General features: G+C 40.8%; 3 protein-coding genes and 1 long non-coding RNA gene across 14 annotated transcripts in view; 1 reads left to right on the forward strand and 3 right to left on the reverse strand.

The window, feature by feature from the left end:
- The window catches only part of RFX7 (regulatory factor X7), a 93,655-nt gene extending 91,020 nt beyond the window's left edge, over positions 1–2,635 (reverse strand). For all 3 annotated transcript variants that reach the window (XM_074549394.1, XM_074549392.1, XM_074549391.1), the window contains exon 1: positions 2,286–2,635. The gene's annotated coding sequence lies outside the window, so the exon portion shown is untranslated. The remainder of the gene's footprint in view (positions 1–2,285) is intronic.
- Positions 1–3,348, forward strand: part of TEX9 (testis expressed 9) — a 21,815-nt gene extending 18,467 nt beyond the window's left edge. For all 4 annotated transcript variants that reach the window (XM_074549400.1, XM_074549402.1, XM_014267595.3 and 1 more), the window contains 3 exons: positions 464–598; positions 1,084–1,218; positions 2,852–3,348. In XM_074549400.1, the coding sequence (XP_074405501.1) occupies positions 464–598; positions 1,084–1,218; positions 2,852–2,929 (348 nt within the window). In that variant the 3' untranslated portion in view covers positions 2,930–3,348. The remainder of the gene's footprint in view (positions 1–463; positions 599–1,083; positions 1,219–2,851) is intronic.
- MNS1 (meiosis specific nuclear structural 1) lies at positions 2,776–12,089 on the reverse strand. 6 transcript variants are annotated; one of them, XM_014267594.3, is made up of 10 exons: positions 11,938–12,089; positions 11,226–11,315; positions 10,897–11,024; positions 10,280–10,382; positions 9,229–9,458; positions 8,319–8,535; positions 8,133–8,240; positions 7,129–7,386; positions 6,128–6,253; positions 2,776–4,534 (listed from the first exon to the last, which is right to left on the reverse strand). In XM_014267594.3, exons 1-10 carry the CDS (start codon positions 11,938–11,940, stop codon positions 4,436–4,438), a joined length of 1,362 nt encoding a protein of 453 aa, XP_014123069.3. In that variant the 5' UTR covers positions 11,941–12,089; the 3' UTR covers positions 2,776–4,435. The 6 variants fall into 6 exon arrangements, with proteins under 6 accessions (XP_014123069.3, XP_074405500.1, XP_074405498.1 ...); XM_074549399.1 differs by lacking the exon at positions 11,938–12,089 and adding an exon at positions 11,875–11,923; XM_074549397.1 differs by lacking the exon at positions 11,938–12,089 and adding an exon at positions 11,730–11,792.
- Positions 12,090–15,447: 3,358 nt separating this feature from the next.
- On the reverse strand, positions 15,448–20,030 carry LOC141730574 (uncharacterized). Its single transcript, XR_012582160.1, has 3 exons — positions 19,507–20,030; positions 18,486–18,710; positions 15,448–17,325 (listed from the first exon to the last, which is right to left on the reverse strand). It is a non-coding gene; the product is annotated as an uncharacterized LOC141730574 (long non-coding RNA).
- Positions 20,031–24,772: the final 4,742 nt, after the last annotated feature.

Raw genomic sequence — 24,772 nt, forward strand, 5'->3', positions numbered from 1 at the left:
GTTACTACCCTCAGCCATCTGCAGCAGGCTGCTTTCGCTGCTTGGTGGGAATTGCATGGAGTAATCTCTGGGGCAAAGAGGTGAATGGAGCAGGTGGGAAGAAGGAGCTGGGAACACCAGCCACCATTCCAAAATCTGTCACAGAGTGGACATCCTGATACTTTTTTCTCTTTTTCTGACTGATCATACAAGGTTTTTCGATCTTATATGATCAGCTACACAATTTACCCCAAGAGAAGCTTAAAAAAATAAAGATGAGAAAGATCCTTTTGCAAGATTTCAAAGGAAAAGGGGTTGTTTTAATGGTAGAATTGTCTTTGAGAGAGATTCTGTTACATGCCAAAGAAGTTCAGACTCTTCAGCTTTCAAGGGTGAGCCTTTTTTGTGTGTTGTTGATACAAGATTCATTAGAACACCATTATCCATGATGTTTTTCTTGGTTTGTCCCTTCCTTTTTCAATAGGAATTGGAGAGTGTAAAGCGTGCCCAAAAGCAGGGTGCAGCCACTCAGAGTGCAACTGAGGTGCGTTTAAACAGGGCCTTGGAAGAAGTGGAGAAGTACAAAGTGGAGCTGAATAAACTGAAGCAAAGCAACAAGGTACTGTGGCTGAGGAAAGCAATTTCCAGTCTGTAATCACTCAGTAATGCCAGAATGAGACAAAAAGCTTGATGAGCTTTGGGAGCATCGTATCTCTTACAGGCAGCCCCAGAATTAACTTGGAGCAAGTCACAAAAGGCCTCAATAAGTTACCTCAGAGGATACTACTGCAAACTCTGGAGGGAGAAGAATTGTACAGAATGAAGTTAAAGCCTTTCTGATTTTCCTCATTTCTGTGAAAATGAGACCTGTTTAGAAAGAGGGAGAAGTTCACATACACACCTAACACATACAAAGGCAAACCACGGCTCTTGTTGCCAAGATTTTCTTTTCTTTTTTAAGCCTTAATGTGGGAGTATTTTGATTAATCCCATTTCTTTTCAGAAGTGTCATGTGTGGCTACTGTTTGTCATTTTCTTATGTAATGCCAGGTTTCATTAGTTAAAGCATCATTTTCATAATTTCTCCTTTTCTTCCCTTGGTAGGATGTAGCTAATCAAGAACTCAAAATGATCGAAGAGTTAAAAGCAGAAAACAAGAAACTGCAGAAACAAAAAGGAGAGCTGATTACAGGTTTTAAAAAGCAGTTAAAGTTAATTGATATTTTGAAGAGACAAAAGGTAAGGAGCAGACTATGGGTGTATTTCATCTAACAACCTCTAGCTAAATGCATCTATTGTCCGGCAAAGTAATCCTGAAAACTGTGAGTTTACATGGAAGGAAATTAAAACGAGAAGAATCTATACTAAGAGATATTTCCCAAATCAAATTATTTTCCACTTACTAGTTCCACTACACTTTTTACTTAAAATACATGGGATGTGTGCAGTAATTTCCATCAGTTCTCCTTCTGAGGCAGCATGAGACATGTAGAGCTATGGGCTGGACAGGACCTTAACAGCACAGAGTGGGTCACCTCCAATTGCTTACTCTGCAGAATCTCCTGGGATTCATTTTGGGATGGAGTCAGTGCACTGCTTGCATTCTCAAACCAAAGCTGTAAGACAGCTAAAGCAAGCAATGTATGGTGGCTTGTTGAGCAGAACCCCCTTTAAGAAGGGCCAGCCCTAGAGATAAGAAAGTAGAACATTTTATTTACCCTTTGAGTACTCAGTGATCACCAGACATTTAGTAAACACTGTTGAAGCTGTTGAGCCCCAAGAGGAAGAATAGTTCTGTATGAAGTGGCAACTTAAGTGTGAGTATTTTGCACCCTGATCCTAAGAACTGGGAATTGCAATATGAAACACACTCTTGAATGTGGAATACCTGCCCAACACAGGGCAAAGGAGGACAGGTAAGTGGAAAAGAGGAAGTGGTGCTGCTTATGTATTGCCAGTGCAAGAGAATTTTTCTGGCAGTAACAGGATGCAGAGGAGATCCTGGGGATTCACCCAACAGCAATAGTGCTAACTTAGCCTTTGGCTGGCCCTTCTAGCTCTGCAGTTTTATTTTGAGAATGAAAACTACACAGCATTCACTCAAAATATGTTCTTCCAGATGAGGTATCTCATTGTCCTCTGGAACATGAATTCACTGAAATGAGTGTCAGAGAGCAGCATTTGTTTGACTGGGAACCAAACCCATGGACTCAGACAGATGTCACAAATTGCATTAAATACATTTTTAAGCAATTACAAATGCTACAAATGTATCAGAACTGCAGATAGGAGAGAAAGCCACTTACCTTTTCTTACACAAAGTGTTACTCACAGAGGAAGGATGCTGTGAGTTGTCCTTTCTGAAGGGACTGAGGCTAACCCTGCCCCTTGCAGCTTCTGGCAGAAGGCACTGGGGAAGGGCAGCTGAAGCTCACATGTGCTCAGTGTTCACAGTCAGGGGGAGGATTCAAGTCTGCTTCAAACAGGCCTTTTGTTGAATGAATTAGAAAAACCTGATTTAGGCTGTTGGTGTAATATTTGTGTGGCAGCTTCAGATGCACAGAGCAGACAGAGACTGAAGAATGACAGAGGGAAAATATTCCCCAAAGACATTAAATATCAGTAGTAGGATGAGATTTGCTTTGTAATAACTTTAAATTGTATATTGATCAGCTTGAAAGAATGTGGACCACGTTTTCTTATGTGTGTTCTTCAGATGTCACAAGAGTTGTCAGATTTTCAGGAATTTCTTTATTAATGAATTAATTATTAAATATTAATTGCTTTATATAAACCCATAAAATATCCCAGTTAGTCAGGATTTTGTATTGCTCATTCACTATTTTACCTTCTGCTCACTTTTTTTTTTTAGATGCACATTGAAGCTGCCAAGATGCTTTCTTTTACCGAAGAGGAATTCATGAAAGCTCTTGAGTGGGGAAATTATTGATCCCATTAAATAACTTCTGTTTGAAAGATGAGTCAGATGGTACATTATTTTGAGACTGTATATGAGTCCTTGTTAATAGTTAATAACTGTATATCCCACTGAATTGATTTTGTTGATTTTTCTTATGTTTAAATAGTTAAACTTTTGTCAGCCTGATAGCTTGTGTTGTAATGTCATATGAAACACAAATTTCTACTTCATTGTCAGGCCAAACTGCCCATTCTGTAAGGAGCAGAGAAGCACAGACCATGCAAGGACTATTCCAACAAGTGAACTTTGATATCAGTTTGCTCTGTTCTAGCATTTAAAACTGTACCTTACCTATGGTCGTATTCAGTCCAAGGAAGTCAGGATTTAGTCTCAGAAAATTCCTTGTTGCAACAGAAATAAACTAACCAGTGATCCACTTGAGAAGAAAATGTCATGTCCTTTTTAAAACACGTGGTTGGAAAATTGGCCTGGTCTGTTCTCTGTAACAGATCTCCCCTCAAAGCTAGCTGGTCTGGCATCTAATTTAAGCACCAACAGCTCTTTAATAGAAATGACCATAACTTGTTTTAGCAATAACATCTGAGTGCCCCTGGCTGGCATAACCATACATGAGACTGCCTCTCATCACCCAGACAGACTCCACAGTCCCATGGAGCTGGGTTGTGTAAAAGTGTTCCTTCAGTCAAGGAATTGTTAAACCCTTCCCTGGCCATCAGCTGCTGCTTTGGGATACAGGCAGGAGCAATGACTCCATATTCCCAGGTGCTCTACAAGCATCACATCCATATAAAAATTTCATTATTCATCATTGTAATCAATAACTAGAAAACAGATTCAGGGTAGAAGAACTGAGCCTATTGTGTGTACATTTATGAACAGGAGCAATACAAGCCTGTGCTGCTTGCATGAACTTCTGCCACACCTCAGCTATTTCAATGGATTCATCCCTCAGAGTAAGTGAGTAAGAACATGGGACAAAACCAGTCAGTTTATGCATTTAAAGAAAGGTATGAACAGTAGTTCTGACCTCAGAATGACACAGCATATCTGCTTAGATCCTACCAGTGAAGTACCTCAGATCTACCTCGTGGAGATGAGACACACTGCATGTGAATGAGGGCTGTAGTAGTGTAGTGCCAGTGCAGCCACAGCTTCCCAGTGCATTAGGAGAATCCTTCAGTCCAGACTGGAATACACATGCTAGGTTAGGGTTCTGCTGCATTGCTGAAGAAAACATTTCTAACATTACTACATGACTAACTGAGAAGAATTGAGAACTCCAGAACAGTTTATTGATGAAAAATGTAAGTGGACTTCTATAAAATGCAAATGGACTTCTAAAAAATGCAAATGCACTTCTAAAAAACTAACTGCTCATGCATTTAGAACTTCGGTTTTAAAATGAAGGCTGTTAATGCTATTAAAAAGGAATTCCTCACGTTAAAAGCAAATGAAGCTTTCACTGGGAATCCGACGACACCTAGTGGCAAAGCAGGAGCTGAGCTGGGGGAAGGTTCAGCTCTCTTCTGAAAGTTCATTACCTCTTCTCTGCTGGTAAGCCAACCTGAAATCTTCTCCAAGCATGTTAATATCATTTTCATCTTTGAGTATTCCCTGCATTAACAGGAAAGAAATATCATAAGGTAAAAACTATGAATTTCTGAAATTTTCTATTTGAGAAAATATGGTATCCATAATGGTATCCATAATACTATGGTGCCTTTAAAGCAAGCCTGATTGCACAAAACCCAAACAGGTGAGTTACAATCTGTGCCCCCTTTTCTTCTGCCAAAAGACAACATTTAGCTGCATTCTCTTGCTCACAGGAGTGAACAGAGTCAGTACAGCACAGGGGCAGGTTTGGTAAAATCAAGCAACTGTAGTGAAAAGAGGCCCAGGCTGGGCTGGGCTCTGTCTCCCCCTTTGCCTTGCTGGAATTAACTCTTAAAAAGAAATAACAGGAAAACAAGTAATGCTGGACACTTTAATCAAAAACTATGTTTTTGAGAAGAGGACCTTCACACAGAAATCTAAATTTCTAATTCTAAATTAATTTTACTGTTAAAAATATGTATGACCCACAGAATAGCATTTAAAAAAGAGGAAAAAAGTTACAAACTGCATTTATATTGGAAAGTTTCCTATTTGGTAGCACTTTGCTGTTTAACCATTTTGAGTGAAGTAATGAGATGTAGGAACACCCAACTCAAGAGAACAGAAAAATAGAACATCATACATGGCACACGTGTGAGCCCTGGACACTGAAATTGCCAAGGCTTCCTACAACAGAAAATTCAAACCAGAAAAATTTAAATTAATTTTAAGTTTAATTAATTTTAATTCAATTTATTTAATTAAAGTTTAATTTTATCAAAATTGTGTCAATATGAGTTATCCTTTAATGAAATCCACATTAGAGAACAACTCACTCTAAGTGTTACACACTCCTGCACCAATAATGGTATTAATATTTGAATAAATGTTAAACTCTGTTCTACTTAAGGTTTTCCAGTATTGCAGAATTTCTTTAACAGATGGATAGTTCCCTCTCTTTTGTAAATGCAATTTTATATCCCTAAGGCAGCTCTCAGTTCATTTGTGTACTATTAGGAGATCTTTCCAATTGCGAAGCACAATACAAAATAAATTGTAGTTTATTGCAATAAGTGCTTCCATCTTTTTAACTTTTAAAAACACCAGGATGAACAGAGTAAGCTCTATAATGCTTCTGTAAATGCTGCAGTTCATTGCACTGCTGCAGAGTCCATAGTTATGGAATATTTGGCAGACAAGTCAGGGAGCTGCAAGAAATTGCTGCCAAAACCCCAACTAAGAAATTTGTGGAAATGGATTTTAAGGTGTGGTGGACTCCTTTTTAGCTAGAGAAGCCCTGCTGTAGAACTCATGTTCCATATTTCAAACACAGGACGTGCAAAGTGCTGTGGAAGCTTTCAGAGAGTTCTGTACAAGGCATCAATAGTGCCAGAGAGCCCAAAGCCCCTCAGCACAAAGAGCAGTGCTGGAAACGGGCCCAGCTAAAAGGCAAAAGGAAGAGGTGAGAGCAGGTGAGAGCAGGTGAGCTGACACAGAAAGGACATCCACTGACTCCAGGAACTGCCACAGTTCTGCAGCTTCACCTTGAACTACCCAGGAGAAAACCAATTTACAGGACAGACATTAAAAGTATTTAAAATACAATTCACTTACTCGAGGAAGATAACCCAGCAATTTCCATGCATGCTCCTTCAAGAGTTTCTGTCTCTCCTCTTCAATAATTGCACGGATCCTTTCTTGCCTTTTCTTCTCTAACTCTCTTTCTTCAAGTTCACGCTCCTACAATAAACAAGTTTTCCTAAGTTCTGTTTCAGCTCTGTGAGCATTTGTTTCCGCCACTCTCCACAACAGCATAAAGAGAAAAAATTTTAGTGGAATAAATTTTGAACTTCCTAATTCCTGGTCACAGGAAATGCTCCTGAAAAGGATGGAAAAGTGTATGGAAAACCTACAAAGCATTGTTTAAATAATATCTGTCTGGCAACTGGAAAACAAAAGACAAAACTGAATGGCAAGTCGTGGGGTGAGTCTGCTATCCAAGTGTTTGGTGTCAGAAGCCCTCAGGAAGGCAGGCAATGTTCAGTTCTGGTGGCTTTTCGGCTCTCAGATTAGAGCAGCCCTAATGCTCTAATCCAGGGAAAGGAACAATAGCTATGAATTCTCACACTGATGACTGGAAATTGCAATCCACATTACACAGGTGATTTATACCCTATACACAGGTCTGGAGACAGCAGTATGGGATTCCATGTCTTGTTTTCAGCTTACACCTTTTCTTCCTCAGAACTCAATAAAAGAGACCTGACCTCAAAGCAAGACTAGGCCATCCCCTCCTCAAGCATCATTACCAGTGCAGCTGACCAGGGACGTGAAACTGGACAGCAGTTGTGTTGCTGATCTCATGGCTCCCAAACAGGTATTTGCAGTACACAGCTACACAGGAGGGCAGGAATGTTGTTGACCCCAACCTCTTGAGCTAAAAAAGAAGCTCAAGTTTTTTTTCTTGTTAGAAACCAAAACAAGGTCCTGGTTCCCCCCACTACTCTCTGCAATTCTCATCCACCTTTCCCTACCAACACCATTGTCCCTTAGGATAGCACAAGTATTCCTATCTTAAACACTGCACAAACGGAAGGTGCATGTGAGACTCTCACCTTCTCTGCAATGCCCTGTTTGCGCCGGTCCTCGAGGATTTTTTCCACGGCCATTTTGTGTTCGAGCTGTTTCATTCTCCGTTTCTGAGCGTTCAGCTGCTTAATGCGATCTTCCTCAGCCTGCTGGGCCGAAATCTGCTGCTGCAGAGCTCTGTCCTCTTCTCTCCTAGCTTCTTCTTCTGCTGCCTTTAGAGCAACCTGCTTTTCATAGGCTTGCCTTAAGTCTAGGCGCTGCCTTATTCTCTTTTCAATTTCTGCCTAGAAAGGAAATGTAGTAAAATGCAGTATTACTGAAAATACTTTGAAAAATGCTCAACAGCAGCAGCCAACCTACTCCATTTATCTTGGAATAAATTTACTGTAGCTTTTAGCTCCTAGCATAACTAACTGGAGCAAACATTCCATATCTGACAGTGCTCTCCAGTATTAATCAGCTTGGCAAATGTCACAAGATTCTCAAAATTAAGTCCAAAACCAAAGGGGATTTTTTTTCCCACTATGATGAAGGGAATCAACAGACAGTCGTCCTGAACAACACTCTGAAAACTGCAGTGTTTGGTATCTCAACACTGTTACATTTTGTCTGTCACCCACAGCAAGGTAAGACAGAGTATATCCAGGCCCATAGGAAACAGACATGCAGAAAAAACCCAATTAATTAAACTGCTTAGCTTAAATCCAAACTTGAAAGTTACTGGTGTTTTCCTTCACAAGATAAATAAATGTATAAATGGGGCCACAAGGGTATTCAAAACATTCACTTGCCTTCCTGGTTGAAATTAAATATATTAGGAACAGAAAAGGAAACTCAAAGTACAAAATTTTCCCTCCAAAACCTAAGCTAATCTATAAACTGCCTGACTGAGAACATTTAGAAAATAGAGTTGAAAATAAATACTTTGTGCTAAAACATAACTGGAAACCCTGAAGTCACAAACAACACTAACAGACTTAGAAATCCAACGTGTGGAAAAAAAATCTTTCATATACCTGGCAGCACTTACCATCTCCTTCTTCCTTTCCATCGCTTCTTGTTCTTCCATATACAGATCTTGGAGGATTTGTTCCCGTTCTTTACGTCTCTGTTCTTCTCTTTCCATGGTCTTGGCAAGCTAGTACAAGAAGGAAAGGTTTCTAAATGAAACACAAAAACATGGAATAATTTTTTCAACAATTTCAATTTTTGATACCATGTTTTGAACTCTCTGTTTTTTCTCTTCACTGTCTCGAACTTTAGCCATCCAACCGTCTTCTCTTTGTCGTTGCATGTTGGCAAACTCCATAATTTTCCTATTTTCTTCTTCCATCTCTTCCTGTTTCCTCTTCCTCCAGATAGCTTGTTCTTTTATAAACTCTTCAATATATGTCTGAGTTTCTCTTATTTTATCTAACTTCCGTTGCTTTTTTCTGTAGAAGATGGAAAAAAACTGTTCAAATAATTATTTAACATAATAAGTAAGTATTTAACCAGATGCTCACCATTAACATATTTCTGAGACTAAGATTTAAGTGACTGTCTTTAACCATTCAGCTAGAAACTAGATAGCTAAATTGAAACCACTTAGTAATAAACTGCCCCAAGAAGGGAATCTCATGTCTAACACCTTTCTGGAAGGCAGACTGTACACAAAGTACACACTGCTGCTGCATCTTATGTATGCCCCATTCAAAGAGAAAGAAAACAAAGCCCAATAGCACCACAACCCCTAAACTTTTTATTTACACTGAACTCTCCCCACACACACACAATACTCTGCCCTCAGAAACCTCCTCTCCTTCCCTGTTCCTAAGACATGCAAACAAAGGGACACAAGGAGAGGTAAAAGTTTCTAATGTGATGTTGTGTCCAATGGAAGCCCTCCTGCAAATAAGCTGGATTTCATATTTGTGGAACAAGGACACAAGAGTGACTGGGATATTCTGAGGTTTCAACAAGAAAATCCATGCAAGTCAGTCTCTTGTTACTAAAATGTGACCAAGGGAAACTAAAATGGGCTTAGTATATATATGGAATAGGTGCATGCAAATTAGCTTTCTGTGCAGAATTGTATGAGTTGCTTTGTTTTAAATTAATAAATAATAAAATTCAAAGTAACTAACATTTGTTCTTCTTCATAGATCTTTTTTACAATTTCATCAATCATGTGTTTCTCTCTTAGAAACTCTTCATAAGCCTCTTGCTTCTTCTTCTCCTGTTCCTCAACCTGTTTGTCCAGTTCTTGATGGTAAGTTTTCTTCTCCTGGTTTCGCTTCAGTTCTGCAGACATTTCTTCTTTCAGATACCTGTCATAATCTTCCTTTATTGCTTGGGCTACTTCATCCTCCCATTTCTGTGGGGAAAATGTCAATGCTAGATTCCTTTTCACTCCCACTACTACAGCTTGTAATGAAAAAATACACAGTATGGAAAGGAATTATGCAGCATTACCAGAAATGAAAGTCTTCCACCTCAATCTATAAATATAGAGCCTTAACATGCTTAATAGCTTAATCCAGTCAGTAGAACCCTTGAAGGGCACCCTCAAGATCTGACCAACTGGAGGAGCACTAAAAATACTTAAAGAACAAAGTATTGAGCATTGGAGCACAGGTGGGACTCACTCACATCAGCACAATGACTGGAATGAGGCTGGGCTACAGAGGACACCCTCACTGAACACACTGCTGTACAGCAAGTGCCTGCACTGAGCCCTGTATAAAGCATTAACACCATCAGAATCACCTGCCTGACCACCAATATCTTTGTACAGATAAATACAAGCTTGCAAGTCTTCTGAAGTTACCCAGATCACTGTTTGGAGAGAGTAACATTGTTTTCAACAACCAGACTCTGAGGTAAGGATTCACCACTGTAAACGCTTACTGTACAAAGGGTATCATAGTTTTGACTTGGGTAAATACTACAAAACCAGTAAAATAGCAAATATAACTAGTCATATACCTAATTCAATCACTACTCCTTCAACTGCAATGGCAAAGTAAACCTTTTTCTTATAGCTAGTTATTGCTTTAATCCTTCATAATACAAAATATATTTTCAATAGCACTGAATGCTTGAACAATATTTTAGATAGAAAAGGTCAAAGATAAAATCTTCTACACAATCCATAAAACGAATTATGTGACTCAGGTGCTGGGATATGCTAATTACCATGTTCTCATTGTGTATAGCTTTTTTTTCAGCAATCTGTGCAGCTCGTTCTTTATTCATATAAGCAGATTTCAGCTTGCTTTCTAACTCTCGAAGTTCAAGACTGGAGGGGAAAAAAAAAGTTATCCTATTACAAGAGGGTAGGTATCTAGGGGAAGAAATTGTGTTTCCATCACTATTTAAACACAGTACTTTTCATTGGGACAACCCTGATGAAAAATATTGCTCTAGTTAAAGGGCAGAAAAAGAAAAAAATCCATTTGAAAATAAGAGGTACCTATATTTCTACATGTGCTATCAACAGTTCTGCATACTTCACTTCTTACTATATAAGCACAGGTACATGTACATACACATGTATGCTCACAGATATGCCCAAGTATAAATACATACATATAAATATACATATTTATATATTAGCAAATATGTTCAAAATGAAAATTTTGTGGATCAACTTTTTTATTGACAAAATTTGCTTAAAATTAACTTATTATTATACTTCGATCTCAAAGTAGCTTTTCCTTCCAGGTCTGAGTCATCTCCACTCCAGCTACAATTTTCCCAAATCTGATAACAGGAGCAGCCAATGTGATACAGCTGGGAAATTTCTGAATTACCTGTTTGCTCTGACTTGTTGCCTGATCTTCTCATCTCTCGTTTTCTCGAGGTCCCGCCTCGCCAGCTCAGCCGCCAGCTTTTGCTCTCGCTCCAGCTGCAGCGCTCTCTGCTTTCTGCTCTCTTCTGCCTGATGAGAACAAACAATTTCCGTATCACCTCTCGCACACGCACATTTGGGAGAACGCAAGGGGACTGTGCAGTGAAGCAAGACTTTCCGAGTCAGTAAATGACTGTTAATGGAGAAAGCTTTTGACAGGCAAAGGTAAAGCCAGGCGAACTCTTCTCCTCAGCCTTCCCCCTCCCAGAGGGCGGCCGCCCCCGCTCTTACCGCCCGTAGCTCCTCATCCAGCCGCCGCTCCCGCTCCAGCTCGGCCCGCAGCCGGGCCGCCCGCCTGCCCCACTCCCGCTCCTCGGACGCCTGCGGGCAACAAGGGAGAGGCGGTGGCGCAGGACAGCCGCGGGACCCGCTCCCCATGCTGCCCCCGTCACGGTCCCGCTTCTCCTCGGTCCCTCCCGTCACGGTCCCGCTCTCCACGCCGCGCCCAATATCGCTCCCCTCACGGTCCCAGACCTTTCCTCAGTCTCGCTCCCCTCACGGTCCCACTCGCTAAGCTCGCTCCCCTCAGGATCCCACTCGCCATGCCGCCCCAGTCTCGCTCCCCTCACGGTCCCACTCCCCATGCCCCCCCCCAAATGTCACTACCCTCAGGGTCCCACTCGCCATGGCCCCCAAGCTCGCTCCCCTCACGGTCCCACTTCCCATGCCCCGCTCCCCCCAAGTCTCGCTCCCCTCACGGTCCCACTCCCCATGCCGCTCCCCTCAGGATCCCACTCGCCATGCGGCACTCAGTCTCGCTCCCCTCATGGTCCCACTCGCCATGGCTCCCCAATATCACTCCCCTCACGGTCCCACTCGCCATGCCCCCCTAATCTCGCTCCCCTCACGGTCCCACTCCCCATGCCCCCCCAAATGTCACTCCCCTCAGGGTCCCACTCGCCATGGCCCCCAAGCTCGCTCCCCTCACTAGCCCCCCCTTTACCATCCTGCAGGCCGTTGCCGTGGCAACGCGCGGCGCCGCCGGGCTCCAGGACGCGGTTTCACTTCCGGGGACTCGCTCTCGCTGATTGGCCAAGATGGCGACACGACCCCGACGCGTCGTCGCTAAGTGGGCGGGGCCAAAGTAGCGTGACGTCACCGGGAGGGGGACTTGGAAAGATGATATTGAAACGCATTTCTTGAATCGTGACTTTAAATTAATGCACCCGGCTCACCTCTAAACACAAACCCCAGGTGGCAGCGTTTAATAAGGAATTTATCTCCTTCACAGCTATGACGAGGGCTCTCCAGCGGGTATGGGAGATAGAGGGACAGGGCAGAACACAACAGCCAGAACATGACCCATGATCACCAAAACTGATTATTCTGATAAGGTTACTTGGTACAGAATATGCGTTATTTAGGAAAACGCAGCCCTCCATATTCCAGAGAGACCTTACACAGAGCACAACTGCTCTCTACATTTTTCCCGGACTGACTCTGCTCGAGGAAGGAAATCAACCTTGTGGCACCCAATTCCCCAAACTCTCCTCACCTTAATGTTCTTTTCCACACAGTTGCATAAAACTAATGACATTTAAGCTTATTTAAAGCAGTATTTAAAATTAATTAGCGTCACCTACTTTGTAAAATTAATTAAAATTAATAAAGCTTAAGAGAAGAACACCTCTGAGAATTAGGTAACAAGTGTGATTGTTTCTACTGATGCAGTGCTGTCTATAAATGTGTCTATATCTTCTTGGGATGAGAACACATATTATTTTAAATCATTTCCAAATTTTCCCAAATTGGTGGAATTCTTTCTGAAGCTTTGGTTATTCTGTCTTTTTAAGGAGAGAAGTGTTTTCCAACAACACTTGGGGAAGGGAGAAATAAACTACAGGAGACTGTCTTTAAAAGATACAAGCAGGGAGAGGATGAGACCAAAAAGATCATTAATGTTCCCTAATTCGTCTTTGCAAGTGGTGTCACCACTGCACTTCTCTTTTCAACATTAGGCAAGGAAACAAGTAAATGTCAACGACCCCCAGTGATTCCAAGGCACTGACTTGGAAAGGAGGAATCTTTTAACTACTCTGGCACAGCAGTGATTTTAAATGCTCAAGGTTTGCAGGTGGGGGAATAAAGATACAAAAGATATTTTTGCTGTCCCTTCTCTGTGAACAGCAATGCGCCTCACTGGAAATAAACAGAATTTTCTTTCTTACCAAAGGAAAGAATAAAATAAAGTCCTACCCTTCACTTCAGGAAATAGGAGCAAATAACCTTGAGATGTAAAATATCATCTTTGTTCACGTGACATCCTCCTTTTGGAACAGCAACCCTCTAAAAGAAGAGCACAAACATCCCTTGAGTCAGTCTCCAGGACAGCAGGGCACTGACAGAAAAGTGGGAGTAAAAATGCTTGAGCAAAATATATACCAGAAACCAATGGGTCAGTTCACAAAGTTATTTTTAAAATTAAGAGGTGGCTTGTATTTGCATGTAAAGTATTTGTTAGCAGTGTATCTATCTTTCACAGAAGAGACAGAACACAGGGCTAATATCCTGAAAGATTCTCAATGGAAAAAATATTTTGAGGTTTCCAGACCTTGGAGCCTTTACTGTTCTTTTATTTCCCATACATTTCACATTTGCTGAAGTGTGTTTAAAATATAAAGAAGAAAAAAAAATGCAACCAGAGAATACTTTTATCCTCGTTACCTTACAGCAGTTTGTGCTCAGAATATCTTACCTTTAATGTCCTGATTTTTTTCCCCAACATAAATTAAGATTAGGGACAGCTCAGTAAACTGTGCCTGCAGATTCCCAAGGGAAGGAAAGTAAACTTCCAGCATATAGTCACTCCACATAGACAACAAGGAGAGGAAACTAATTCAGAAACTCCACAGAAGCACTCAATATTGCTCTTGCCTTGTTCTTCCATTAAATGGAATATGTAAGAGATGGAAAACAATTGTTTCCCTCAACTTAGGCACAACTGCTGGTTTCACCTCTTGAGAGCATCCCCCGCACTGCAGGCTGCTGTCCTAAAGCTTGGGCAACTTAATTGTTTTGTTCCCTCTCTTTACATGCAGCCAGAAGCTCCCCATTTCATGTAACCACGCTGCTCTCTGGCCCGGGCTCTGACTGCACCTCCCTGGTGGTTCTCTCTCACCTGCACCTGGCCAAGCCTTTCAGTGCCAGGGCCCCTTGGCACATCCTGCTTTCCTCCTCCTCAAGGTCATCTCATTGGTCTCCTCTTGTTCCTCTCAAGGTCTCCTGCACCTGGGAGGGAAGCACCTGGTTTTGCTGCTGCTCCTCCCAGCTGTGCAGTCACAGCAGGTCACTGCTCCCTGGAGGGGCCTCCCTCTCACCTTCTTATTTGGGAAGAATTTGAGCCCTGTGCTGAAAACAGACCTACCTTCTCCTCATGTCAAAAAGCACAGCTCCTTGATGGCACGGATTAATTTCTCAGTTAAACACCTAAGAATTTCACACTTGCAGAGCAGAGTTGCTCTGCTCTTCTAAAGAAGGAGAATAAAAATGGTTTAGCAACCAGCTATGTCAGACTTCTTAGAAATCCAGTGTGTTTATATTTAAGTTTTCTTTCCATTATAGAGATTTTAGAGTAACAGATAATGAAATATCTACCTTCCTGTAGTATGGAAAGGAATGAGTCCCAGCTGCATAACTGCTATCAAACTCACAGAGTATTTCTGCTTGCAGCAGCCTGGTTACAGCTACAGGTCAGTGACCTGATTCTCATTTCTTTTTCCTAAGAGCATTAAACTCTCCTAGAGCCTGAAAAGCTTTTAGGTAATCAGCAGCCAACTGTACAAATGTAGAGTTAAACTCAGCAGTCCTTTCTCAGGGTTAAACACAGCATCTTAACGAGTCAATTCTTAAACTCAGTACCAGCACCCACTGATGAACTCCTGACAACAAAGTGAAGACTGCTGAGAAATGCTAATGGTAAAAATTATGAAATGGAGCATTAAAGGGAAAAGGTAAGTTCCCTTTATGTAGCAGTTTCAGTTGAAGGTGATACAGGAACACATAGCAGGAAAGGTCATTAAATGAAAATGGTGAAGCCATTTTGCAGGTTTACCTCTTTTCTAGGGCATTTTACCAGATGATCATAACATGAGACAGTGACAAATGCATTCCAGCTGAGATAAGATATGTGGGTCATGCTGACTTTGCAACATTATAAACCACTATTGGGGAAAACACAGCTTCTCCGTGAGGTAATTTACCTTCTTTGGATGAAAAGATAAATGTGAATTAACAGGGAAGAGACTGAAACATCTGAGCTGTGTTATTGATCTACTAAGGACCCAGATAAGTCACAGAGAAACTAATGCTTGCTTTGCTTGAGATTAGTGATGGATGGGACAGCAGATTCAGCAGCTAAGGGGCTATCACTGTCAACAAAGCCTTAGCACATTTTTTTTTTTAAATTATCCTGCAGTAGTAGGGAAAACATGCCCCATAGCAGCAGTGACATGACAATATGGACTCTAAACTAAAATACTACAAGGAACAAAAATACTCAGTGCTTCAAATGTGTTCAACAAAAATACATCTGTTTCTGATGAGACAAATGCGGGTTTAATAAATATTTACTTGTAGGACTCAGTTTACTGAGGGGAGCACACAAGTGCTTTCTGCCGAGAATATCAGGCTTTCTGCTTCATCTCTAAGAATTACCTGCTCTGGGGACAGCAAATACAGTTCTTCCGCAAAGAATGTTGTAAAACATTGCTATAATGACACTTGTGGTTTTTGCAGCAAGACCTTTATCCACTTACCTATCATAACCAATGAAAGAGACCAGGTATCCTAAGTTCAAACAAAAGGACTGAGTCCTTACTTAGGAAACTGAATGGAAATTATTTTTAGAAAATAATCTAAAAGTTTAAGAGTATGAAAGCTCTGTTTGTAAAAGGTTTTGTAAAAAGTATCTGTTTACTGAGATTTTGACATGGGACCTCTTATACAAGTATTTGTCAAAAAGTGCCCTTCAAGATAACAAGCTTCATTTGTAGCTTTTCATTTGAAAGGAAAGATTAGATTTTTTTCTATTCTAGCCCATCCTTGTGTTTTCTGTGAGGGTGTAGAGGAGGCATTTGAGTAACCAGCCTGCAAGCTTGTCTGCCAAAGTGCCCAACTGAATGGGCAGAGGCAAAACTAAAACCAGTCATGGCCTCCACCCAGTGATTATCCCCACAGCTGATTTTGGCGGGAATTAAGCACTGAACATGGTTTCCTTTTCAGTATTTTGCATGCAATGCCACCAGAACATGCACCTCTGGAAGGAAGATGTGTAATTTCCAAGGCTGAATGACATATTGTAAATAAGCTATTAAGTGCTAAGCTTTACTACTCTTCCCATAGCAGCACCCACAGAAAGCATCCACTGAGCAAAAGGGTGAGATGGCATATGCTTCCTGCCCACTCCTGGGAAGCACAAAACCAGGTGTTGGCAGGTGTTCTAACTTGAGTGCAGACTTGAAAGCACCAGGAAATGTACTTAGAAGTAAGCAGAACCCTTCATTCCTGAAACCTGCTACCAAACACAATTAATTCCAAAGAGTTCAGTTCAGCTTTTGTGAATAATTAAAAAGCTGAGGAGCTCCAAAGGGGAGCTTAGCAAAGAGCAGAATACTAAGAAAAAAGATGTCTGCTGCCAACAACAGAGTATTAAACAAATTAATCTGCAGCCATAACCTCAAGCCAACCAACAGAAAGGGCAACTGAAGGGCAATAACAGAAAACAAACATCAGTCCCAGAAAGGCTGAGAGCAAGGTGAAAGTCATTCTGCTGCCTGCATCCATCTCTTATGCTGGCATTTCCTCCTGCCCAGCAGCCTTGGCAGAGCATCATGATGAGCCCCAGGCTGGTGCCGGCTCTGCTTCCCTGCCCCACACAGGGACGTGTCTGGAGGAGTCCTGGGGCCTGTTTAGTAAAATCACTAATGTTTTATTCAAGAGCTTTTAGAGAGAAGAAGAGAACACAGTGGTTACTGATTTTGCTGGGCTAAAATAGCAATTTTGTGCTCCAACAAAAATCCCTCAGTGAAGTGGTGAATTGGCTCTGCATTGCTGTGGGCCACACAAAGCCCACAGATTTGTGTCTGTGAGATGTTCCCACCACAGCATCACCCACAGGCTTTGCTGTGCATCAATCCTCATGTCTCATTCAAACAGTGCTCCTGTAAGCCAAGCTCATTGGTAGTACTGAGATGATCACAGTTGGTACAGAGGCAGCAGCTGATTTTGGTTTCAGAGCTCCTGCAGGAAAGCAGGGCCTTTCTCCATGTCTCCACTGAGATGAGGGAGAAAGTTGTCTTGTTTCATTGAGAAAATTGGAGGTCATCATATAGAACTGTTAAAAATAAGAAAGACAAGATTATAGAAGGATTTCCACCAGTGAGCAATATTTACTTCCCCTTGGTATCTTAAGACAGGTTGCTTTCTTGAGATCAGAAACAGTGTTACACACAGAGTTATACAGTAATGAATAACTGCAGAGGGTGGCTGCCTGCTTATGCCTTGCACAATAAGGAGCCTAGTTTAGTCTCTAGTTATATCTCTAGAATTTAGAAATCAAACCTAATCTAATTTGCTACAGCTGGACACCACCTGCAGAGTACTGTTTAAGTACTCTGAACATTACATACTTATCTTTTAAATATTGATAATGCCATTTTTCATTTATGTGACATGAGGTCCCACAGGGAATAATTATGCTAATAAACCTTAATGATTCTTGCAAATAAATGATCAAACAAAATTGCTACTGTTGATTTATATTAATGGATGCCTTCAGGAGAAGATTTGTCAGGATGTGCTGCTTCTTGAATCCCAATTCATCTTATTTAGCAGAAGAATGTACATAGTTTGTAAAACAGATTAAGTGTTTAAAATATAATGTGTTCATGCAGTTTCTGCAGTTCATAACACTCAAGAAGTATTATCTTGCCTTATGGCAAATCTTCATTAAAGGTTTCTTTTTATACAACCTTTGTCAGTCCTTTTCCCCCCTCCTTTTGTCCCCTATTCCCCTATGGCTAATGAAGTCCTCCTTCAGAAGATCTCTAACTTAACCTGTCTGTCACTCATGCAAGAATCAGTGATCACTATGCTGAACTAACAGATAAACACCACTGTTGAACAACTGTGCTTTTACTGTAATTAGTCCAGAAACATGCTTGGTGCTTTAATAAGGGCACACAACCTGAAACTGGGTAACCTACAGAATTTTACAAGATGTGTTAAGATGAGCAGTTTCTACTTTTCCTCTACTGTAAGATATGGTGGAAATTCTCATTCCCAACCACCCATACTTTTGAAATTTTAAGGCTTGTCCTTTAGAAAGTATGTATGTTTAAAAGCAATACCCATGGACTTTTTGCTTTAGCTTATAAATAACCATTTCCTGACTCCATATTTATTCAGATGTTTACTAGAGGAGCAACTGCAGTTCAAGGACCTCATTGTAGTATTTTCAGAGGAATTATCTCTACCCTCTCTGATCTCCATTACCTGTTTATTATTTTCTTCCCATCCCACAGGTGTCTGTACTACAAAGCACTCTTTTGGGCACTCCTAATTCCTCAATTTTTCCTCTTGTTGTGAAGCATTTTCCATTTGCCTCACTTCATTTACATGTGAGTACTATTACTCCTCTTCCTTCTCTGTCAGTGGGTTTGGAATGACATCTCTCATCAGGTTTCTCCAGGATCCAAGAGCTCTGTTCAGATCTGATTTCTGCACACAGAAGAAGCAAAAAGTATGACTAACACAGTATCTCAGTTAAATGAGATTTTTCATTGCCCCTCCAACATAGAAACTTTTCTCTTTAACTGCTTCATCTCTTCTTTGCAGGTTCTTTTAATGTGTGGTAGTCAGGTGAATCCCATGGTACATGATTTCTAGTTGCTTGTTATTTATTTGAAATCCAGTTACTTCTTATTCTCACACCATCTGGCCAGACATGTCTGTTTTTATATACTGTAGATATTCTAATTTAAGTTACTTGATCCTTAACACTCAGCTCATACATTTTAGTTAAAATGTATTTACAATTAGATGATGAAACATTCACTTACACCTTCTTCATGTATGTAAACTGAGATTCCAAATGGATGTCACTATCAATTTGCCAGGAACATATACACATTCCTTAGTGTTTATATAGTGGATTAATTCTGGTTTAATACTCATTCATTTTTACCATATCTTCTAAATTTTTATCCTGTCTTCTAAATAATTCATGTAAATAATTTATGTTTATTGACTTTTAAGTTACCTCTGCAGCAAGACTCTTCACTGGCAGCTGCATAAAACAAAATTGCTTTTATCTAGACTGCAAGATTCACTTTGTAAATATTTTCTTTTTAAAACTGACCTGAAAGGAACAATTCATTCTTATCTACTTGTCATGCAATGCATGATAGTTTCCTGAAGGACTATACATTTTTATTTCATTACTGGGTGTGTGTGGGGGGGGCTTTCTTCTTCTGAATGTCAATATTTTGCTATTCAGTATTTGAAAAAAACTTACTGTCTTTGCCTTCCAGGCAGCAAATATCCACCTTGCCTGGCTCAGCAAGTCATGGCAGAGCATCCTGTTGCTCTGCTCTCAGCCTAGGATGGGAAAGGTGCCCAGCCAGGGCAGACCTAAGGTGTAGAAGGGAGTCCCCCTGTGCAAATCCTCCTCTGGACACCTGCAGCTTGAGGACAGAAGCCTGAGTCCCTGCAGCAGTTTGTCCTCAACTGAAAGCAAGAAAACAACCAACCAATAATAATCAGAATGTGCCCTCAAAGTAGGATGTGAAAGTGTAGACTATAAAGTGAGATACATCTTAACTAATAACTATATCTGAACTAGTTTTGGATATAGAAGATCCACCTTCCATGCCCTCAACTGCATCAGATTGAGAATTTGTCCCTTGTTCCTCCAGAAGCCATGAAAAAAAGAGATGATTTTCATTCCAAAATATATGGGAACTCTCCCTAAACAGTAGTTTTCTGGCCAGTCCTGTCAGTGATGAATATTAAGGCTCTACTAAGCAGTATTTTATTTTACCTAAGGCTCTACTAAGCAGTATTTTATTTTACCTAAGATTTGAACAGTTTAAATTGATCTGAGTAAAATCTGAAAAAACTAGACATTTACTGATATTTATTTTCTAAATAATATTGCTAAAAAATGTATAATTCAGCAATAAAATAGGCAGAGCTTACAAGCAAATTATATAATAATAATTATAATAATAATGCTAAACATAAGCTTAGTCATGTCATACTGTAAGGCAAGGCTCTGTAATGAACTCAAAATGAAATATGGCAGAAACATAACAAATAGACAAGAATAACAATACCAGCACACAACAAATACCAAACCACACATTTTTGTGTCATCTCTACCTACAAACAAAAGATGTTCACTGTTAATTCTTTTTATGCTCGGCAGATTCCATTTACACAAAATTTTGAACCAGTTCTAGTTGGTAATCTTATAAGTGTAAGGAGATGTGGTAATTAAGATGCTTAAATGTAAAGCCATGAAATAACATGACATTCATGACATACACCCAAGCTACTCTGTAGGTCTCTTTCAGGTACCTTTTTAATTGTTGATACCCTGGAAACAGACACATTTTTTTAAAATAGGTCAAGTAAGTTTTAACCTTAATAAATTAGAGAATTAACATATTTATAACATTCCATAACGTTGTTCAGGTGGAGGAGCTGTCTCTCATAGCCCTCTTCAGGACTGACAGAGGAAAAGCAGGGTCTCCCCAGGCCACATTTTGGGCCCAGGGAGCAAAATGCACATTGTACAAACAGTGATTCACCAGGGAACAGAAAGGGAAATGAGCTTTGGCACCTGCTTGCATCAGACTGTGTGTCCAGCCCTGGGAGAGGATCCTGGCCTGGGGAGAGCTTTTCTACTGGCACAAACCAGAACCTGAAACAGCACAGCAGAACCACATTCCTGGGCACCACCCTCTACACCCTCAATTCTGACTGCAGCTGTGGGCTGTGACCTGGTCTCAGGTCTCACAGTCCCCTGCTTTTCTCACAGTAACACCACAGGCACGTGGCCCTCCTGGGTTACAGCTGGCTCAATGCAGTGCTGCCGAGGTCTGCCTGAACATCACCAAAGTGACTGTTTTCCTACACAGTAGATCTTGAAAATTCACTATTACAAGACACTAAAATACACACTCTAGGCCTTGGCTAAATTGAAGAGTTTGCTGTACCCTGCTCTTCCTTTCACAGAAGTGCCTTGTTTCCCTGGACAAGTTTCTGTATGACTCACCATTTCCATAACCTCAGCCTCACATTCATGAATGCACCAAGGCTATTGAATATTTATCAGATTGTGGACTTTTTTTTTTTTCCCCTGAAAGATTTGCATTTAAATAAACTACAACAAAAGAGAGAGCTGAAAAGAGTCTTCCAGAACTCCCCCACATTACCTCTTTCAACTTTTGTACCATCATTGCAGTCATTGTCTACCAAATCTTCCCAGGCAGACAGAGAATATATTACTGTTGCAAAAAGCAAGATGCAGTTTAGGAACAATAACTGCAAGCGATTACATGAGTTTACAACATGCATATTGTTATGATACTTGTAGGTTTTTATTGCTATTATTAAAAAGTCCACATATTTGCTTAATCCTTCATTGAAACTAATGGTGAATTTGCCATTTATAACTTCTTTGTTATTTTATTTGATTTCTTTTTCTGGAAGATGCTCTGCTAGAAAATCTGAACTTATTTTCTTTTAATTCATTTAAAATTAACTTCCTCAGCATAATCTTTTTCTATCCTCTCCCTAGGTGATAGCCACTCTTCGCACAAGAAAGTTTTCTGGCAGCATTCCCTCCTCATTTTTGGTGCAAATGCCACCAATGAGGACCTGCCACTCTCTTTGGTGCCAAGAGAACAGAGATGTTTCTGTTGGACTGGCTCCAACAAGAGTGAAAAATCAGAGCTTCTGCATGTTCCTTCAAGCAACAAAAAAGAAGCACCCTGATCTCGCCTGCCTACTCTTTACACAGGATTTTCCTTTCCCACAGGCATCCCTGCAACACCTAACATCCACAGAGCAGTGAGTAAGCTCAAGACCAGAGACATGGAGACTTGGAAAAGGCTGCTTAGGACACAAAGCTGTGTGGAAAAGCTTGGAATCCATTTTCCCTTCACTCTCACCCAGTAATGCAGGGAAAGGAAAGATGAAAGTCAAGAAGAAAAAAATTGTTTAAAAAGTAATTGCATAAAAACAGTTTTGAGAGCGTGAAGCTGCCTCTGAGGATCTCCAAAACAGAGGCAACTTCTGCTAAACATCTGCAAACCTCAGAGCAACAACTGAGCTCATCTTCCCATCCCTACCCAAACTCCACAGAGAAACAAACAGGAGCAACCTGAGCCTCTTTCTCCCCTCCCCATATCCCACTTGAGGAAACCTGCACCAGGTAAAGGCAGCACCAGAAGATGGACCAGAGGGATCTGGGTGTGTGATGCCATGTACTAAGCCATGCTTGTAAACATGATTTCAAAGGCAGGTTTTGCTTTTGCAAGGGATTTTTTGGCCTTGCTGTTACCATGATGTGTTTAGAGGCCAAGGACAGAGCAGCAATGACTCCCAATGGCACAGCTGGGGGATAGGATGTCTGTAAGAACCAGAAATCCTGTTCCTTTACTGGGCATTTTACAAGTCCTAATGTACCTGCTGCACTGCAAGAATACTGAATTTGTACAGTTCCTTCATGCTGGCAATTGCAGTAGGCATAGAAAGGTATTAGAAAAGGCCAAAGAGAGGCAGGATCCATTCAATTGCCAAGGGGGTACCATGACAAAGTTCAGTAACTTCCAGACCATCACACTGCATGGGTTCTGGTGGTAAATGCTAACATTGGGGGTTTTCACCTTATATATTTCCTAGAACTAATGCATACTTTTGGAAACTCAGAGTAATTTCTCTCCCAAGGAAAAGCATCTTCCATTTGAAATCCGCCTTAATGATCGCGCCTACCCCGTTCCTCTGAGACCCTGCAGAGGAAGAGCCTCTAATCTATTTAGCTTCATGAAGGGTTTCTCTCTGACACGTGCTCTCCTAATAGACCATTTATCAGGATGAAGGGTGATCCCCAGAGAGTGCAGACAGCAGGACCAGCCTAGCCTGAGTGACAGTCTGTCCAGCAGAGATTGACTTTAATGAAGCACAGAATAAACAGGAAGATTAAGAGAGTGCAAAAATCAGTGACAAGTTTTGAGTCCACCTGGGCAGCTTACTGTGCAGCACAGATCTGTCACTGAGTTATAAATGTTATGTATCTGTTTGGTTGCTAAGGATCAAACACAGCAATCCCACACACATTACAAGAGTTTTCCCCTTGGTTCTCACGCTTGAGAAAGGGTACCTGCTTTAAATCCAGAAATTTAAAGGGCTGAACTCTGGCAGTTGTCTGGTCTGACCCCCTGCTCAGAGCTGGGCCAGTTTCCAGTAAGTTGCTCAGGGATTTTTCCAAGTAATTCATTTTCAGTGGACAATCTTTTGTAAATATTCATGATGGAGTTTGTTTCTCTGTGACAGAAATTCAGTGTCAGTATGGCTGTATTGTATGGGATCCATCTTAGCAAAACTCAGACCACAGCATCTCCTAAATCTTGTTACTGACAATGGATAGAAGGCAGGTGTGCCTGCCAGTTAAACATCTACCTCAGGGTGAGATCATGTCAGCAGCTCTCTGCACTCCCTCTTAATGGAAAAAGATCAACTCAGACACAGACATCTTTGGACAATGACTTGCATCCACAAACATCAGGCACGTAGCCCTGAGGTGTAGCCAAGGCTCATTTTTCATTGTGACAACTGTGACTCTTAGGCCTGACATCTCTCCAGCATCTTCAAACTTATTTTTTTTTTGCTGGACTTGGATAGAAATTCATAAATGGAGGCTGAAGCTACAAATAGAGAGAAGCTTTTGACCTAGTGATAAGCCTCAAATATGGACAGGATTCTTACTATTAAACAACCTCACAGCTAGGAAAGCCCTATTAGAGTGTATATATCTACTACCAGCAAGAAAGAATCATGTTAAATCTTGTCTCTAGATGATCTGCTGGATGGAAAGACACCACTTGGGTAAAGCAAAGAAACCATTCATCTTTCTGCACAAGCTAGTCTTGAAGAGAATATACATTACTGGCAAGATACTTTACCCCCAAAAACCTGGAGTTTGAGCTTTGCTTTCTAGAGCAGAATTAAGTCACTATTAACTACTTTCAAACAGTTTTGCTCATGCAAATCAAACTCTTTACTGAAACAAAGCAGAAGTTTCCAAACACAAAAATAACTTCAATACATACTGTTGCTGCCAAATATCAGGACCATCTATAGTTTTGGACAAAAAGTGGCTATGTAAAATCAGCTTCATAGATGTACTTCTAGAGTTGACACTGTCTAGTTTATTTCCCTGTAAAAAGCCACTTTTGTCTGTGCCAATATTCACCTATGACATCCTGCCCAATAGACAATGGCTGCTCCACTGTATAGACATCTGTATGTGTTTGTGCTTTTAAAGCAGAATACATAAGGTGTGAGCACAAGGAATGAGGCTGGATGTGAAACAAGCAGTACAAGAAGCATTTCAGGATCCCCTTCTGCCCATGCTGCAATTGTACACGACCAACAGATGATGGCACCAAAATTCAGTCTGTTAGCAAATGCTACTTGGGAATTGACAAAGTGCTTCGGCAAATACATCAAAATGAATGTACTGTAGCTAATTTAAAGTGCATCAAATAGACACA

The sequence above is a fragment of the Zonotrichia albicollis genome, chromosome 11 (genome assembly GCF_047830755.1).
Source record: "Zonotrichia albicollis isolate bZonAlb1 chromosome 11, bZonAlb1.hap1, whole genome shotgun sequence".
Classification (NCBI taxonomy): domain Eukaryota; kingdom Metazoa; phylum Chordata; class Aves; order Passeriformes; family Passerellidae; genus Zonotrichia; species Zonotrichia albicollis.